This window comes from Schistocerca nitens, chromosome 3 (genome assembly GCF_023898315.1).
Source record: "Schistocerca nitens isolate TAMUIC-IGC-003100 chromosome 3, iqSchNite1.1, whole genome shotgun sequence".
NCBI classification, from domain to species: Eukaryota; Metazoa; Arthropoda; class Insecta; order Orthoptera; family Acrididae; genus Schistocerca; species Schistocerca nitens.
In genome coordinates, this window is record NC_064616.1 from 694,543,874 (window position 1) to 694,564,713 (window position 20,840).

At 41.9% G+C, this 20,840-nt stretch overlaps 1 protein-coding gene across 2 annotated transcripts in view; it reads left to right on the plus strand.

Annotated features, from left to right (window-relative positions):
- Nucleotides 1-20,840, plus strand: part of LOC126248664 (glutamate receptor ionotropic, kainate 2-like) — a 542,085-nt gene that overhangs the window by 238,282 nt on the left and 282,963 nt on the right. For both annotated transcript variants that reach the window (XR_007545524.1, XM_049949880.1), the window contains exon 6: nt 15,792-15,933. Coding sequence is in view for 1 of the 2 variants with exons in the window: in XM_049949880.1 (XP_049805837.1) it covers nt 15,792-15,933 (142 nt within the window). In the remaining variant the exon portion in view is untranslated. The remainder of the gene's footprint in view (nt 1-15,791; nt 15,934-20,840) is intronic.

Sequence of the window (20,840 nt, forward strand, 5' to 3'; positions counted from 1 at the left end):
ATACTGTAGTTACAGGTGAAAAATCAGATTTTATGTCCTTTTCATATTACATACATTGAAAGTCTTTTTGGAACTTTGTAATTGTTGTCCTGATCACCAATATTAAAATCAGCTATGCATTTTTACTAATTCTACATAAATTTTCTAACTGTATCTCTCCTTTTGACTTTTGTGCTACTGATCACAACATACACAAGACATGAGGTTTAATGCAAGGCTAGATTGTCACATTCCTTTTTTTTAAGTAATCAATTACACATTCTAATGAAATGGAGAACAAATCATAATTTACACACACACACACACACATCTGTGTGTTGTATTCAGCCTGAAAATGCCATTCACAAGGACTAACAAACATATTAAGTTGTTAGTTTATGTACTTCATAGATATGTTGAATTAGTCATACACAGCCCACATGTCCACACATTTGTACATGAATTCCTTCCACTTCTCAGACTATTACTGCATTTTGTTTTCTGTCCAGAAATGCAGGGGCTCTGTCATTTTTCAGAGGAGCACAAGAAAATATTTTGAAAATCAATGACTGCTGTATAATTAATTTTTTAAAATTTTAATCTTGTCTTGTAAAAACGTTAGCATACTCATAGTTTCTGAAATAAGTCTTAACTAATGAGAGTACATATCTCAGAAATGTCCAGTATAAATAAACCATTTATTATGAATATAATAGAGGGAAACTTCCACATGGGAAAAAAGATATCTAAAAACAAAGATGATGTGACTTACCAAACGAAAGTGCTGGCACGTTGATAGACACACAAACATACACACAAAATTCTAGCTTTCGCAACCAACGGTTGCCTCATCAGGAAAGAGTGAAGGAGAGGGAAAGACGAAAGGATTTGGGTTTTAAGGGGGAGGGTAAGGAGTCATTCCAATCCCGGGAGCGGAAAGACTTCCCTTAGGGGGAAAAAAGGACGGGTATACACTCGCACACACACACATATCCATCCACACATATACAGACACAAGCAGACATATACAGAGGCAAAGAGGTTTGGCCTCTGTATATGTTGGGCCTCTGTATATGTCTGCTTGTGTCTGTATATGTGTGGATGGATATGTGTGTGTGTGCGAGTGTATACCCGTCCTTTTTTCCCCCTAAGGTAAGTCTTTCCGCTCCCGGGATTGGAATGACTCCTTACCCTCCCCCTTAAAACCCAAATCCTTTCATCTTTCCCTCTCCTTCCCTCTTTCCTGATGAGGCAACCGTTGGTTGCGAAAGCTAGAATTTTGTGTGTATGTTTGTGTGTCTATCGACGTGCCAGCGCTTTCGTTTGGTAAGTCACATCATCTTTGTTTTTAGATATAAACCTTTTATTAATTATAAATAAGTCAGGTTGAAACATGCTGATTCATCAACATTTTCATGTTAATTTTTATATAACATATTTCACACCAAATTAATAACAAAATGTTTTCCATTTACTTATAATAGTGTGCTTGTGCAGTGCACCTATCTTACAAGAAAATTTATTTCATTACCTACAAAACAATATGTTGTATAAATATAGCTACCTAACAGGTGCAATCATTTCTACAGGTATAAACATTTCTGATAACTTTTGACTTTTTAAAACGTTTTCTGTATTGTTGGATAAGAGAATTATTTATTTATTTAACCCACTGATCATATGCAGTACAATGTATAAGATGAGACTGTACTCAACCCTAGTCTTTACAAGCAACGTTAACCAAAATTATATGTAGGCTTACATAACAGAAATAAGAATTTTGGAGAATCATAGTTAAAGTACCTCGTTTAATTGTCCTTTTTTTCATTCAGTCGAGTGAAATATATAATAAATAGCGTATACCTTCATTGTTTTAATACAGATCTCAGAAAAACAGCGGAATTTTAAATCAGAAACTTGCTTATATACATTTGTGAATAGGCTTAATTCTTGTAACGTCTTTTTTGATTTTCGGTAATTTAATTGATTTATTCTAGCTAAAGTATTATTTTTGCCATGAGTGAGAAGTGCCTGACTTGCCGTAGAATTGTTAGTTCCGGGGTTTGGTGTGATGGATGTAGTAGTTTTTTTCACTGGGGGGATTGCAGTGGCGTGGGTGTTGGGAAAGTGGATCAGGCTCATCAGTGGTTATGTAGGATTTGCAGCAGAGATAGGAAGATAGTGGAACAGGAGGGGAAAATTGCTGCCCTTCAGGCTGAGCTAGATCAGGCTAGGGAAGATCTGGACAGGTTAAGGAGGGAGAAGGGCAAAGAGAGGTGGGAAGTGGCAACAGGTAGCAGAAGGAACAGGCCTAGAACTAAGTCTGACAGTTTTGTGGTGAATGTCAAAAATAAGTTTGACCTGTTGCTTCAGTTAGAAACTGATGAGCCTCAAGCAGAGGTAGGTGTAGACAGGACACAACAAACTTTCAATAGGAAATTGAAAAAGAATGTAGGAAAGTCATGGAAAAGGAAGAAAGTTTTGTTGTTAGGCAGTTCTCATGCCAGAGGTGTAGGCCAACTTCTGCAGGAGGAATTAGGACCAGAATACCAGGTCACAAATTTTTTCAAACAAAGTGCTAGTCTGGATCAGGTGACAGAGGATTTAGGTTCACTCTGTAAAGGATTTACCAGGGAAGACACCGTGGTTATTGTGGGAGGGCCAGGGAACAGCATCGACAGAGATCCTGGGTACAGTATAGAGTGTGACCTGGTAAAGATTGTGTCGGCATCGAGACACACCAATGTTGAATTTGTATCTGTCCTGAGACGCCATGACCGGCCTCATTTGAACTCTTCTGTTGGGAGAGTTAATTTGGAGTTGGAACGGCTGCTTGGGTCGGGTGCGGGGGCTCATATTGGTGTGGTTCCTGTTGATTATCTCAGTAGGTGGGACTATACCAGGCACGGCCTACATCTCAACAGGAAAGGGAAGGGGAAACTGGCTGGGGTAATAGCAGGAAATTTAAGGGGGGGAGGCACTGCCATGAATGGTAAAATACCAGTGGTTACAGGTGTTGGAGCAGCACCTTTTTTAGGATAGGTAAGACAGAAAGATGTCAAGTTCTATGAGAGGTCAGGATTGAAACAAATCTTCAGTTTAGGAAAGAAATTAAACAGCACAATTCTAGCACATTGGATCACCAATCACAGCTATCAATTATAAATTTTCACCAATCACCAGAAATTTTATCTCCACCAAGTTGTATCTCAGTCCTAGGTAATTGCATTGATGAATTAAAGTCACCCAACCCAGTTGACATAATCTGCCTCTCTGAACACCGTGTGACCACTGGTATAGGAACTAGGCCTAAGCACAATGAGAAACTCAGACAGGAGAGTACTGCAAATGTTAGAATAAGGAAAGATTCTCATAAAAGTATAATTAAAAATAATGTAAGTATATTTCATCAAAATATTGGGAGTTTAAAGAATAAAGTAAATGAGCTTCTGGTTTGTTTAGAAGATTTAGAAGCTGAGAATGAAATAGATATACTATGCCTGTCTGAGCATCACATTGTTACTGATATGGATAAGGTAAATGTAAGTGGATATAAGCTCTCTGCACATGTAATGAGAGAAAATATGGAGAAAGGAGGAGTTGCCATATATGTCAAAAGTTATCATTGTGCAAAAAGTATAGAAACAAAAAAGTTTTGTGTAGAGAAACATATAGAAGCATGTGCCTGTGAGCTTAAATTAAATAAAGGCACATTTATAATTGTAACTGTATATTGGTCCCCATCAGGAAATTTTCATCTATTTCTGAAAAATTTGGACTCCTTGTTGTGCTATCTGTCAGACAGGGGGAAGCAAATTATTATTTGTGGGGACTTCAATGTAGATTCTCTGAAAGAGGGTAATAGGAAAAATGACCTTGAAGTATTACTCGGTTCTTTCAATTTAACACCCGTTATTGATTTTCCTACTCGGGTGGTAAAGGATAGCAGCTGACTGATAGATAACTTCTTTATAGACCAAGATAAGTTTAACCAGATAAATGCTCAGCCTGTTGAGAATGGTCTTTCTGATCATGATGCACAGCTGGTTACAATATATGACATAGCTCCATTCAGCAATACTAAACAGTCCTCCAAAGTAGTACGTCCAGTCAACGATTTAACAATTGCAAATTTCAGGGAAAGCCTACAGCAGTTAGACTGGGATGAGGTGTACCGTGAACCTGATGCCAATTTAAAATATAATTTATTTCATGACATTTTTGTAAATGCATTTGAAAACTGCTTCCCCAAGAAAATAGTTAAATATACTCGTAAGAAACCTTGTAACAAACCATGGCTTACTAAGGGTATAAAAATATCTTGTAACCGGAAAAGGGAAATGTATCTGACAGCAAGAAAGAGTAGTGACCCAGAAACTATCAAAAATTATAAAAACTACTGTGTTATATTAAGAAAAGTTATTAAAAAATCCAGGAGTATGTGTATCATGTCTGAAATCAGCTACTCTGATAATAAAATTAAAACAATTTGGAATATTATTAAACGAGAAACAGGTCAACCAAGAGCAGAGGAAGACAGTATTACCATCAAATTGAATGAAAACTTTACGAACAAAAAGTCAGAAGTTGAAAATATTTTTAATAATCATTTTCTAAATGTTGTGGATATAGTAGGATCCAGGTGTTCATTAGAAGATGCTAGGCTGTTAATGGAAGAGGCCATACCTATGCAATTTGATACAATTGAAATCTCACCCACTTCTCCCTCTGAAATTAGGAAAATAATAAACTTGCTTAAAAGCAAAAACTCACATGGAATTGATGGCATTTCCAGCAAAATACTAAAAGCTTGTTCTCAACAGATAAGTAAGATCCTCAGCCACCTGTGTAATAGCTCTCTGGAACAGGGCATTTTCCCTGATAGACTGAAATATGCTATTGTTATACCTTTGCATAAAAAGGGGGATAGATCTGATGTCAACAATTACCGTCCAATCTCCCTTCTAACAGCTTTATCCAAAATTTTTGAGAAAGTAATGTATTCAAGAGTAGCTTCACATATCTGTAAAAATGAAGTACTAACAAAATGTCAGTTTGGTTTCCAGAAAGGTTTTTCAACAGAAAATGCCATATATGCTTTCACCAGTCAAATTTTGAATGATCTGAATAACCGAACACCACCCATTGGGATTTTTTGTGATCTCTCAAAGGCTTTTGATAGTGTAAATCATGAAATTCTGCTAGACAAGCTCAAGTATTGTGGCATGAGTGGGACAGTGCACAAATGGTTTAATTCGTACCTAACTGGAAGAGTGCAGAAAGTTGAAATAAGTAGTTCTCGTAACATGCAAAGATCAGCACGTTCCTCAAACTGGGGAACTATCAAGAATGGGGTTCCACAAGGGTCAGTCTTGGGTCCTTTGTTGTTCTTATTATATATTAATGACTTGCTATTCTATATTCATGAAGAGGCAAAGTTAGTTCTCTTTGCTGATGATACAAGTATAGTAATCACACCTGACAAACAAGAATTAACTGATGAAATTGTCAATACTGTCTTTCAGAAAATTACTAAGTGGTTCCTTGTAAACGGACTCTCACTGAATTTTGATAAGACACAGTACATACAGTTCCGTACAGTGAATGGTATGACGCCATTAATAAATATAGACCTTAATCAGAAGCATATAGCTAAGGTAGAATATTGCAAATTTTTAGGTGTGTCCATTGATGAGAGATTAAATTGGAAGAAACACATTGGTGATCTGCTGAAACGTTTGAGTTCAACTACTTATGCAATAAGGGTCATTGCAAATTTTGGTGATAAACATCTTAGTAAATTAGCTTACTACGCCTATTTTCACTCATTGCTTTCATATGGCATCATATTTTGGGGTAATTCATCACTGAGGAATAAAGTATTTATTGCACAAAAGCGTGTAATCAGAATAATAGCTGGAGTCCACCCAAGATCATCCTGCAGACATTTATTTAAGGATCTAGGGATATTCACAGTAGCTTCTCAGTATATATACTCTCTTATGAAATTTGTTATTAACAACCAAACCCAATTCAAAAGTAATAGCAGTGTGCATAACTACAATACTAGGAGAAAGGATGATCTTCACTATTCAAGATTAAATCTAACTTTGGCACAGAAAGGGGTGAATTATACTGGCACTAAAGTCTTTGGTCACTTACCAAATAGTATCAAAAGTCTGACAGATAACCAACAAGTATTTAAGAAGAAATTAAAAGAATTTCTGAATGACAACTCCTTCTACTCCATAGAGGAATTTTTAGATATAAATTAAGAAAAAAAATAAAAAAATAAAAAAAAATAAAAAGAAAATAAAAAAAATAAAGAAAAACAAAAAACACAATAAAATAAAGTTGTTATATTAACTTAAGTATGTTGTTAAATTAACCTAATTATGTCATGTATTGGAAAATTCGACTCGTTCCACATCATTACGAAATATCGTATTCATGATCCATGGAACTAGTATTAATCTAATCTAATCTAATCTAATCAGCAGGATGTCCTATTTATCTCGACCACCATGAATAACTGTTTGTCCAGATGCAAATTACAAAATGTTTCTAGCAAATGTTCTTTAGCCATCAGGGAGACATCAATCAGCATGATTGCCTTCGTTGTAGCTTTGTTTTTTACAAAGATATGGACAGTGGTATGACTTTTTTAAATGGCATCCTCTATTTTTTATTTGGTAATTCATTTCCACTCTTAAAGGCTTATTCAAAAATGTATCACTGTGTACCATTCACTGAAACACAATGTTATTAATTACATAACACAACATTGACTGTGATGCTCCCAGTGTTTAGTGCAGGTACTCGGGGTAATGGAACACATCCACGTGCAGTCATTGACAGAGGACAAATGTAAACATAATTAGAATGCACATCCATCATTCTGTCAACCATCATCAGTTGAAGAGTTGTGTGAGTAGAACGTACACCAATGAAGAGAAGGTAGAAATGCTAATCATCTATGGGAAATGTAAGTTAGCGGAACAGTAATTGCAATAGAGTTCTCTTATGTACGGGTACATTTAGTACAGTAGTTTAGTCCTTTTAAATACTGTTGTGTAGAGTAGGCATACAGTAAAGACTGTCATTCCTACAAACTGCATTGACATAACGTTTCTTTTATTGTAGTTGTTTGTTGTTGTTGTTGAAGGTAGGCGAAATACTATGCAGGCAGCGGAACTTTACAGAGAGCGATATCCTGACAAGAGCCCATCTTTCCGACGGATGTGTTCTCATCTTGGTGCAACGCTTCAGGAAAGGGGAAGTTTCAACCCGTGACAACGCAATCATTGTAGCACTTGCACAGACGAAGCTGCTGAAGTTACTGTTCTTGCTTCCGCTGCTATGAATCCACATGTGAGCACACGACAGTTTGAACAAGAGATTGGCATTCCTAAAACCAGTCTACATAATATTCTTACATGTCACCGGTTCCATCTTTACCATGTACACCTACATCAAGAATTGTATGGGAATGATTTCCAGAATCGTGTACAGTTCTGTCAGTGGGCACAGCAGCAAATCCTCGCCAACCCAAACTTCTTCTCCAATGTTCTATTTACCGATGAATGTTCCTTCTCACACAAAGGACAGATAAATACAAGTAACATGCATTATTGGTCCAGCAACAACCCACGATGGCCTAGAAAGGTGGAACATCAGCATCAATGGAGAGTTAACGTCTGGTGTGGGATGCTTGGTACTACAATTATTGGCCCTTATTTCGTCAATGGTAGTCTAAATGGAACAGTGTATGCCAACTTCCTCAGACAAATTCTTCCTCCCCTTCTGGATGAAGTGTTGCTAAGAACCAGAATGCTTATGTTGTATCAACAAGATGGATGTCCAGCACATAATGCCTTGCAGGCACGTCTTGTTCTGAACTGAGCGTATCCCGCCTGATGGGTTGGTCAAGGAGGGACAGTTACTTGCCCTACTAGGTCTCCTGATTTAAATCCTCTGGACTTTTTTTGAGGGGGATGCATTAATGATGTTGGCTATAGTGATATTCCAACAACTCCAGAGGACATGCAGGCAACACTGGAAGCAGTAAATAATTCTTTCATTCAACAAGTGCACCAGTATATCAGTGCCCAGGGTCACCACTTTGAGCGCCTTTGACTGTTATACACCGGGAAATGGTACAAGAGAGTCAAAGTCAATTTTGTGTTATGTTTCTACTTGATTTTAATTTGTTTTTGGACAACTCAAGGAAGTGGACACATTTGTGACTCTGGGCTCAAAGTCAATGTTGTGTTATGTAATTGATAATGTTGTGTTTCAGTGAATGGTGCACTGTGATACATTTTTGAATAGGTCTGTGGCGCCAATGAGGTCAACACCAGCATCGATATGCGTTCATCTTTGGACTCTGAGCAACATCTTTGGACTCTGAGCATTGTCTTTGGACTGTTGCGCCATGTTCAGTTCTTTGTGAGCCTTGCATGTGTTTAGGTGAATAAATGAACTACTGCTAAATGGGTGTTGTTTGGTGTAACCAACCCGAACTTCTCCCTCACTGATGACCCCAAGTTGTAACGTCTTCCGTTTTCGCTGTTTTACTGTGTCTGCGACCTCCGCGTCAGTTATTTTCGCGTGTATTACATCAACACAGCATTTGAACAATGACTTCGGCCCAGTGCCTAATGCCGGATTTTGTGATTGACATGCATCATTTTGCGGGCGATGTACACCCACCAGGACTGCAACACGATGCCTCTCACTTGATGATTCTGCCGATTTCGCCGGACGTTTTCGAGCCTGTGACAATAAGTGAGGTTAAGAGTGCCCATGACTCTGGCTATCAAATGCCTTTGTTCCCACCACATGTGCCCTCCCTCATCGACTGTACAGTTAACTCTTACGGATCTCCGTGTAGTGCGGGACCAATGCCAATTTCTGCAAATGCTTCATCGGACAACCTACTACCGCCAGGACAATGATTTGCCATGCCCCAATCCATGCAGTACCACGCAGATACCTGCCACATGGCTGGAATTGCTTCGTTCACAGGTCTACCTCCTCAGCATCTGACCACACCCGTGCCTGCCACGGTCCAGCATCAGCACATGCCTTCCTACTTTGATACCTCGGCCTGCAACAGGAACAATAACTTGTTATCTGTGCCTGACCTCCACCTCCTTCCCACTGCTACACCTCAGTGTTTTGTGCCATGACATTCACCTTATCCGCACACTGTTTTGAGTGGAGTGACTATGAACAGTGAACATTCACACATTCTGTCCCACATTCAACATAATTTCCCACACTGTGCTTCTGGACAGCCCGCACCTCAACAGTCTCCCTGCAACACAGGCTGGCCCCGGCTCTGATCATATGTCGAGCTTTCCGTGGACTAACACGTGTTCTCAAACTTTGAACATTTTCTCACCTCTCGCCCCTGCGCCTGCTCCAGTCGAGCTTCCACTAGTGTTCTCGGCACATCTTGGTGCCTCATCCACGTATGTCTTCCGCAATGTGTCAATCTGAACACACCTGCAATGTGTTGAGCTTCCGCAATCGACACATTACGGTGTCTCACCCCCGGCGGCCTTCCGTGTCGTGACGGATCATGCTCAACCAAACGTGTCACCTTCACGCTGCCACCCAAACAGCCGTTGTTGCCACATCCCCTTGTGGCACACTCTCCTGGAATACTACAGCAATAACAGCTCGATTCCAGCAGTGCCCCAATGAACTCAACTCAACCTGTTCTTCCAAACATTCAACAATGCTTACCGACACTGCTGCCGCTTAATCCCAACAGAGCAACAACCTGGTTCAAAATTGTGGACGAAGTGTTCGACCATTACAAACTCTACGAGTCAACCAGTTTTCTGTGCCTCATCACCCACCTGCACGACCAGGAGGACTTGATTGCTGACCTGGTCGATGCCCCGGACTCATCTACCTGGTACACTCTAGCCAAAAGACAGTTCTACGTCAGCTTGCATGCTCAACTGAGGCAGCAATACGGCACGTGCTCCACGTTGAGCAACTAGGCAACGACAAACCTTCCCAGCTCTGGAGACAGCTACGTGCCCTGGTCAGTGCCTATCTATTCTCTGACACATCTCCTCTCGCCATCTGGTCAGATAAACTATCTCCTCACATCCGCTTTGCTCTGGCTCAAAGGTCTCCTGAACCGGTTGAGCAAAGAATGACAATTGCTGACAAGCTACACGATGCATCACTGCTCAAGGGACCGATGACCTCTGCAGTTTGGTCCCTTTCATCCCTAACCCAACCAACCAACCATCACTGCTCTATTTTGCCAGCCACTGCCTACCTGACAAGTCTCAGGTTCAGGCTCATCACCCTGCGGCCGGACGCAGCCGGGGCTGTACCGTTCCGACTGTTCTGCTCGCTCCGGGAAGCAGTAAACAAGTAACTGGGACGTCACCGGCTCTGCCCACAGTCATGCCCCCTCCTGCAACCGAACCTGCTGCAGCCACCGAACCTTGGCCACTACCACTGGCAACGAACTTTCCGCAGGAAATGCAACCGCACTACCCATACTGTTACTTCCACGCACGGTTTGGTGAGGTGGCACGGAACTGCAGACCACCCTGCTACTTCCCAATCACAGGTAGGGTAGGTCTGGGTGCTGCATCCTGCGCACCACATGACAGGCACCCCCCAGTGCTCCATTCTGTCCGGGAAGGACCGGATAATTGCAGATGACTTTACATTATTGACATTTCATCAGGATACATTTTCCTAGTGGACACAGGTGCCCATGTTTCGCTGCTACCTACATCCTTAGCATTGTTGAACATTCGCCCTCATCATACTTCACTGCAAGCCATGAATTCCACTAAACTACAATGCTCGGGTTCAACTTCCCACGTCAACTCGCTCTCCGCAAACTACAAACTCGAGTGGACTTTTTTAGTGTGCGAAATTGACAAACCTATACTAGATATTGACTTCTTGCGACATCACAAACTTTCACTGGACCTGGTGCGAAACACCGTGTTTCATCATCCGTCCAAGACTCACTTCCCCTGTGCTCCGTTGAGCAACCCCCGCTCCCCCCTCCTCCCCCCCCCCCCCCCCGTGACTCATCGGTCTGGGCTCATCTCATCCGTACATGCTCATCTCTGTTGACGATGTTACAAGAAACCATGCACAAGTGCCTTGTCGAGCTTGAACACGTCGCTCACCTACACAAGAAAAACTTCGAGCTCTCCCTCCAGCTCCACAAAAGACAGCTCCAGCTCTTTGATGCAGCAAAGGAATTACAGACACTACAGCAAGGGTAAAGCAAGGTCAGTAAGTGCAATGAATCTGCTTGCAATCCCAGCAATCGAGCCTCTGTGTGTTTACCTCCCGCTACCCCTCGCAACTGTGCTATCAAGAGTGCCATAACGTGTACTGACAGTTTCGCAGGGCCACTACCCCCCTAACAGGGCAGCATTTGACACTCAGCTGGACACAAGTGTGTATGCACAACGAGCGTCACATGTTCCCGAACTGACAGCTCCTACCCCGCCCCTCATGGACAGCACCTCAAAGTATGCAACTTCGGCTCCTGTGTGCCGCTGTGCGACTGACACTGACAACACAAACACTGCACTCACGCCAAGCATTTCGCCCGCAGCCGTGCTGCCACAGGCCACCCCTCGGACAATGGACTCACTAATGGCCCCACGAGGTCTACCGAGCTCACGCGACCATGGTGCCACTGCTTCGGGCTGGAAGCCATCTTGTCACATTGACTCCTGGGACACTTCGCCACCTCAGCTCACGTTGGATCCGCCGAGTGGCCCCAAACACCACGACTACGCCTCACCTGCCCCGCCTGCCACACATTGTAAACAAACTGCTTCCCGTGCTGCCAGCAACATTTCCGTCATCACCAACTTCCCAGTTCACAAGCTTCGTCTCACGCCAGATCCCTCAATTTCCTGTAAACCACATCCAATTTGTCCCGAGGGCCTCTTCGGCCTTAAAAATCAGATTTCTGAACTACTGAGCTCTGGCGTTATTGAACCCTCTGCCAGTAGCTGGTCTACACCCATATATATGACACCCAAGAAAGACGGGTCCTGGCACATGTGCAGAGACTACCGTCAACTAAATGCATAAACAATTATGGACAAAATGGTTCAAATGGCGCTGAGCACTATGCGACTTAACTTCTGAGGTCATCAGTCGCCTAGAACTTAGAACTAATTAAACCTAACTAACCTAAGAACATCACACACATCCATGTCCGAGGCAGGGTTCGAACCTGCAACCGCAGCAGTTGCTCGGCTCCAGACGGTAGCGCATAGAACCACACGGCCACTCTGGCCGGAAATTATGGACACTTACCCCATACCCAACATTGCCGACTTTACCAGTTCCCTCGCAGGTGCGACCACGTTCTCTGTCATTGATTGCAAATGGGCCTACTACCAGATCCCCATGGCACCTGAAGACATTGAGAAGACAGCAATCACCACCCCGATCGGGTTATTTCAGTTTCAATTCATGCCCTTTGGTCTGAAAAACGCAACCCAGACCTGGCAACGCTTCATCAACGAAGTGCTATTCGATCAAAAATTCTGCTTTGCATGTCTTGATGACAGTCTTGTGTTCAGCTCCTCCATCGAGGACAACATTCGACATGTGCAAACTGTTATGAACACCCTCGCAGCAGCAGGCATCGAGACCAACCAGGACAAATTGCAGCTACATCAACCCACTGTCACCTTTCTTGGTTTTTGGGTCTCTGCCGACGACATTTCACCGCCCCCTGAGAAAGTACAAACAATACTAAACCTACCCAGACCTTTGTCATTCAAAGAGCTCCAGTGCTTTCTGGGGACAGTTAATTATTATCGCCGACATCTACCTCAGGCTGCAGAGTTTCAGGCTCCACTGACGGACGCCTTGGCAGGCACCAACACTTCTGGATCTCGGCCTGTTCCATGGACCCCTGCTATGACTGACTCTTTCATTGCCCTCAAAAATCTTCTTGCCGAGGCCTGCACCATCGGGCATCCTCGTCCCAATGCGCAGCTTTTCATCACCACAGACACGAGCGATACTGCCATTGGTGCTGTCCTTAGCCAAACAATCAACAGCCTAACTTCGCCTCTGCAGTTCTTCTCGCACATGCTCACTAATGCACAACGGAAATATTCCACATTTGACAGGGAATTGCTCATGGTCTACGAAGCAATCAAGCATTTTAAGACTGATGTTGAGGGAGGCCCTTTCTATGTTTTAAAAGACCACAAACCCCTGGCTGCGGCCATTACAAACCCGCCAGCTGACCCGCCTCCTCGCCGCTTCAGATACATGGACTTCATATCTCAGTTCACCACCGATGTCAAACACATAAATGTTGCTGACAATGTAGTTGCTGATTTCCTTTCTTGAGTTGACAATGTTCTTTCACTGTTAGACCTCTCTGAACTGCCTAACCTCCACCCCACCGACAAGGAAACACAAAACCTGATTTCAGACTCTACTTCTTCACTATACTTCATCCGCACCACATTCCCTGGCATTTCTGGTGAGATCTGGTGCGATGACAGTATGGGCACATTACGCCCCCTCATCCCAACCACGCTCCGTCGAGCTGTCTTCAATGCATTGCATAATTTAGCCCACCCTGGTGTTCATGTGTCTTCCCACCTCGTAGCGGAGCACTTTGTGTGGAGAAATGTCAACAAGGACTGCCAGCAATGGGCATGCTCCTGCGTTGCGTGCCAATGGTGCAAAGTACACAAGCACATTTCATCCCTCCTCGGCTCCTTTTTGATCCCTCCTGGGCGTTTCCAGCATATTCATATTGACATTGTCGGCCCTCTCTCCCCCTCTAACGGCTTTTGTTATATTCTCTCATCTATCGGCCGAACAACTCGCTGGGTTGAGGCTGTCCCCCTCCCAAATATTATGGCAGAGACTGTTGCTTGAGCTTTCATCGAGTCATGGGTATCGCGTTTCGGATGTCCAGCTATCGTCACGACTTAACAGGGCAGACAATTTGAGTCAGCCCTGTTCAACGAGATTTGTAACATTTGCGGCATCTGGTGCGTCCATACCAAAGCATATCACCCACAAAGTAATGGGCTAGTCGAGCGCTGGCACCGCACTTTCCAGGAGGCTCTTTGATGCCACGACTCTCTATGGACAGAGGCCCTTCCCCTTGTGCTACTCCGCATTCATGCGATCTATAAGGAAGACCTCAAAGGCACAATAGCCGAGTTCCCTGGCGAACTTGTGAACCCTTCCACTTCTCTCCCTCAGTCTGACTTACCTTCCTTCATGGACCGCATCAGACGCCACTTCATCAATCTCCATATCCCTCCACCCGCAATCCATTCCCACCCTAAGGTTCACGTCCCAATATCTGGACAATTGTGAGTACATCATGCTTCGAGATGACACTGTCCGTGCTCCCCTCCAACCTGCACATACCTCCCAATACCGAGTTCTCCGGCGCTCAGCCAACACCTATGACATCCAGATGAAAGATTCAGCTGTTACAGTCTCTCTCAACATATCCATGACATCTCAATAATACTGCGCGATTATACACTCTTTGTTGTGTTTTTCTCTTCATCCAGTGCTCATTACACAACCTCCACCATTCCCTGCCACATGGTGAAATGTGTTCCCCTCCCGCCCTACGTTGACCTGGACATGCTTCGTGTGTTCGCCAAACCCACCGGAGACATTGTCGTCGTCGCTCCGTTCCACCCGCAAACTGCCAGCCTACCTGCCTACCTGTAACTGGACGAGCAGCACGCCAAGTACGACGCCCGGCTCGCTTCAACGACTTCCAGGTTCGGTGGCCGAACCTTCCTTCATGACATCTACCCACACAGCTCCCTGACGACGCTGTTGAGCTGACTATGGTCCGGCTCCTGTGGACCACCCCTGCCGACGCCTTAGTCAGCCCCCCCCCCCCCCCTTGGTCTCTCAAAAGTACTCCGTACTGTGGCGGGGAGGGGGGGGGGCTACGTGGCGCCAATGAGTTCTACACCAGCATCGATATGCGTTCGTCTTTGAACTCTGAGCACTGTCTTTGGGCTGTTCCACCATGTTCAATTCTTTGTGATCCTTACATGTGTTTAGGTGAATAAATGAACTACTGCTAAATGGGTGTTGTTTGGTGTAACCAACCCGAACTTCTCCCTCAGATCTTTAGGAGAGGAAATGAATTACCAAATAAAAAATATGGGGTGCTATTTAAAAAAGTCATACCGCTGTTCATATCTTCATAAAAAACACAGCTACAATGAAGGCAATCATGTTGATTGATGTCCCCTGATAGGTAAAGAACATTTGCTTGAAACATTTTGTAATTTGCATTTGGGCAAACAGTTATTTAGAGTGGTCAAGATAAATGGGACACCCTGTATATTGAAGTTCATGTGCAAGTTTACTAAACAGAAATAGTGCTACTGTTGATATTCTGTAACAGATCTTTCAAAAACATTCATTTTTAGTACACATCTTATATCACTTTCAACATATTGAATTCCCATATAGCATGTACCTTTGTACTACCTGGGAGTACATTGAAGTTACCTTTTAATCTAGTGTTAAATGTTGATTGTACCATGCCCTTTGGAGAATTTCACACATATCAGTGAACAGCAGGATATGTACAGATGTGAATCACTCTCCAGCTTGATAAATAAAAGTATCAGTTTTTTATCATATAAGAAACACATCCCTGAAAGTCATTCTTGTTTTCCTGCTAAGCCCTGTGTTTGAAATACAGGGAAATGCAGTATTTAATGTCTTATATGTTAAAAGTATATTTTTACCATTTTTAGTTTTGTTTCTTACAGGCATGTCTTGCGTAGAGTGAAAAGATCGGGAGAAATAAATTTCATCTTAGACTGTTCAATTGAAACTTTACCTGAAATTATGAAACAAGCTCAGCAGGTTGGTCTTATGACAGATGAATACAACTTCATCATAACAACAATGGTAAGAACACAAAAAGACATGATAGCTGTTCTGTTATAAATTTGAGTAATGTGTTTTAAACTTCATCTTTAATATATATATATCCCCTTATTACACTGCCTCTAAAAAGTAGTTTCCACTTGAATGTTATTCTGGTTGCATTATATAACATTTGTTCCCAATACTGTTCAAATTATTACATCACTTAAAAACACTAGGCACAGCTTCTTCTCAACAAGATTGGAAGTAAAGCATCTCTGAGATGTAGTTTTTGGTTCTGCTTAAATAAAACCAACTACTAAATGAAGTTTGTTTTGGATGCAATAAAACAATACATAGTAGTTGACAGCATCAAATTTAAATAATTATTCTATTTTTACAAAATGTGCTATTAAGTGTACAGTAAACAGAAATTGGCAATAACCATAGTTATAATGGTATGAGAATTCTTTGTGATTAAAACAATTGATTTTTGATATCTTAAGGTTTGTATATATTATTTGAACCAATCCTTTTGTTCTTCAGCCATATGTGCATATTGAATTATTTTGTTGGAGATGGAGATGAGCATCCCCATATATTATCCATGCATTTTGTAATTCAAGAATTATTTTTCAATATTGTGAGAATGATAGGTGCTACTCACCATATAGCAGAGATGCTGTGTCACAGATAGGCACAACAAAAAAACTGTCAAACTGTCAAACAAAGCTTCAGACCAAACAGATCTTCACCAGAATTCAACAACACACACACACACACACACACACACACACACACACACACACACAAAAACCACAGTCTCTGGTCACAAAAACTAAGTCTATTTCAGGATCACAGTACTCGAACTATTTACTGGCTCAAAACAGTTCAGAGTTCAACGTGATGATTTACAAACAAACAAATGTGAGATAATAAACAGAAACTAATACTGTGTCTATCCTCAGTTTCATAATGCAATCAGAAAAATTTAAGACTACCATATGGGCTATTCACTTACATGACCAAATGTCACATATTATCACAGCCAGGTCAGCCTTCAACCTGATCTCAGCCTAAAGTTCTGTCTTCAAGATCTAACAAAAAGTCCTGACTCACTTCCTTGAGCTCTTCGCTTGAAAAAATGTCTCTGTATACTTGACTCCATTTGTGTTTCACTACTGTCTGCTTTTCCATTGGCTGATGGCCATCTCAATCAAAAATACATTATTCTTAAGTTCTGCAGACATGATTTGACTCAACATGACCACTTCTCACCCTAAACTAATATATTACAACAATATTTAAATAAACAAATGTCATAAATCTCATTTAAATCAAGTATAAATAATAGTTTGTTCATAAATAAATAAGACACCAGTTTTGCACAATTGCAGTCACATTAAATGACAATATATTGTTGCTATATATTTCTTAAAAAATTATATATGCCCTGTTAAGCATTTGATGCATCATCCAGATTTCCTGTACTGGGATTTTCCCCATTTCTGTCTAAGCCTTTGTACTCTCACCTGGGCTCATCAGCAACAGTCGCTGCAGCTGGACCACCACAGCAGTTTGGCAGTCCTGGGACTGTCCTCCAGTTTTCAGTCTCACAAGAAAATTCATATCTTTTGGCACCCTTTTTAATGGTGGTGTCGCCTAACATTGTGATTGACCACTTCTTAAATTATCGCGTGTCTGTATTAGCAGTTGTAATCAATAGTTAAATAAATATCTGGCAAAAATACTAATATATTCATTAAATAAATGCACAAGTATGACAAAATATCAGGAATTTCTGAGTTATAGTGCAGCATACAGTGTTCTGAAAAATACATTTGCATAGTAAAAATGTATAAAAGACATCATAAGTCAATAAATAAAATAGATACAAATGAGTGACTTTCATGCAGTGCTATCTTCTGAGACTTTTTTTGTTAAAATCACATGGGCTCAGATCATATGAATGCCCTTGAGTCAAAAGTAATCACCACACATGTTAAGACATTTATCCCAGTACAAAACAAGATTGCTGTTAACCACTGATGGATCCACAACTGCAGCCGCCCTTGCACTTCCTTGTCCTACTGAAGCCAATGTCCATGCGTGTCTTTCTTCAGGTTGCCAAAGATATGAGAACCACATGGTGAATGGTCTGTGCTGTATGGAGGATTTTGCAGTGCTATTCAACCAAGTCACTGAAGTGTAGCCTTCTTCCAACTGGCAGTGTTGTGGTAGGTGTTGTTGTACAACAGGATGATTGAGTCCAACAGCATTCTGGGCATCATTTAAAAGTTGTTATTCAGAGGTTCACTGTACAACATTAACTTCTGTAGTATTAAAGATATTGAAAATATCGTTGTGCTTCATTTATCTGAGATTGCAAATATATTCAGATTTGCTTTAATATCCAACTGTGATTTACTGTCAGATTTCAAAGGACTGTAAGAATCCATCCTTCAGCTTGTTTGATGCTTATGCCATTGCCCTGTTAAGCATTTGATGCATCATCCAGATTTCCTGTGCTGGGATTTTCCCCATTCCTGGCAAAGCCTTTCCAATCTCACCTGGGCCCATCAGCAACAGTCACTGCATCTGTACCACCACAGCCCTTTGGCAGTCCTGGGGCTATCTTCCAGTGATCAGTCTCACAAGAAAATTCATCTCACCTCATACCAATTCCAGACAACTGATTAGCTATCCTAAGAACACATAATGTCACACACCTCCACTTAATGTGGTACAGTAGCTTCCTAACTCGGGACACTAAGCCACACCAAATTTGACATACTTGCATGATAAATAAATACACTACATAAATAAATAGTAGGTCATGATGACCTTATCAGAGCTTGAACAGCTTTGGATTTTTCTGCCAGGGAGAATGTGGGATATTCTGCTGTTGGCTTTGCCATTTGCCTTCAGGCTCAAAATGGTGGCACCAAGTAATGTCATGATGACTTTTTTCTTTGACTGCAGGGGCCGTCTGTTCATTGAGTTCATGGGGGTTGGGTTGTTTCGGGGAAGAGACCGAACAGCGAAGTCTCATCGGATTAGGGAAGGATGGGGAAGGAAATCGGCCATGCCCTTTCAAAGGAAGCACCCCAGCATTTGCCTGGAGCGATTTAGGGAAACCACAGAAAACCTAAATGAGGATGGCCGGACGCGGGATTGAACTGTCGTCCACCCGAATGCGAGTCCAGTGTGCTACCACTGCGCTACCTCGCTCGGTATTGAGTTCATGAAGCAAGAAATCACAATGAATGCACAGCACTGTGAAAACACTTTGCAGAAACTGTGACATATCATAGAGTAACATAATATGTTCTGCCTGGGTAACCAGGATTAATTCATTTATGATTAACTGAAAATTTTGCTTCACAATTGAATCTGTGACACACATCCTGGATGAGCTTCTTTGGGGCCTATGTGGCTGGGTATCACAGGATGAGCATTTGGATCCTTTTTCTTCTTTTTTTCTGAATATCCATGTTACCACATTTAGTCAATAGGGAAAGTGAGAAACGAATCCTGTGTGTATTCACTGGAGCATCTTGGTAGGACAAGGTGCAGTGTAGATGCTCTCTTTGACTTCAGGCTTCAAATAGAGTTGACAGGTTCTGCTGTCTGCTTCTAGCCTTGTTCACAGTGATTGGCTGCCAGCCACATGAAATTGAACCATGTTCTCTCCCTATTCCATTTAATTTTATTGAAACCTCTTATACTGGCAGTCAAACACTACTTCCTCCCCAGGGCTGGCCCATCTGTATCCCAAAATTGAGAATATATTACAAATCAGTGAATTTCACTCTTTAAGTTCATAAACCTCTATTCTGAAGCCTCCTGTCCCATCCTGAACAGGCTCCTTTTCTTTCATGCCTGCACTTTTTAAAACTCTATGCTCAAACTCCACATTATATGGGTATGAAAATTTAGAACAAAGAGAATTGCTCAGCATAACTTTAGAAACACTGAAAAAGCCTTATATGAGAAACTAGTGCAGAAATGTTAGTATTCAGTATAAGAATTCATAAATGACAACCCAAAAATTTGAGCAGGTGAGAGAAAGCAGTTAGGACTTAATTTTTAAAAGTTTGTTACTTTTTAAGAAAAATTATTAATTACTTAATAATTAATTATTCAGTACCATATTTTCTCACATCAAAAAAAGTTTTGCATCACCCCGGTTACCAGATCTCCTGAGGACAGGCCTTGACTTCAGATATTCTCTTACAGACACAGTCCTTTTGACAGTTCTGAGATGTCACTAAACTTGCAAAGGATCTAAACAACCATGCATGGGCAGTGCCTATTATATGGAGATTATGGCTTGGAGGAATGCTGACAGCAATGCCACCATAGTGAATAGCGCTTTTCGTGCAGCCACAGGATGTCGTGTTACGATTCAAATTGTGTGCAATAGGCTGCATGATGCACAACTTCACTCTCGATGTCCATGGTGAGGTCCATCGTTGCAACCACAACACCATGAACCACAGTACAGATGGGCCCAACAACATGCTGAATGGACCATTCTGTTCAACAATGAGTGTTGCATATGCATTCAACCGGACAATCATCGGAGATGTGTTTGGAGGCAACCCGGTCAGGCTGAATGCCTTAGATACACTGTCCAGTGAGTGCAGTAAGGTGCAGGTTCCGTGTTGTGTTGGGGTGGCACTATGTGGGGCTGATGTACACCGCTGGTGGTCATTGAAGGCGCTGTAACAGTTGTACGATACGTCAATGCGAGTGCAACCATATCGGCAGCATATTGGTGAGACATTTCTCTTCATGGATGACAATTCGCGCCCCCATTGTGCACATCTTGTGAATGATTTCCTTCAGGATAATGACATCGCTTGACTAGAGTGGCCAGAATGTCCTCCAGACATGAATCCTACCCAACATGCCTGGGATAGATTGAAAAGGGCTGTTTATGGATG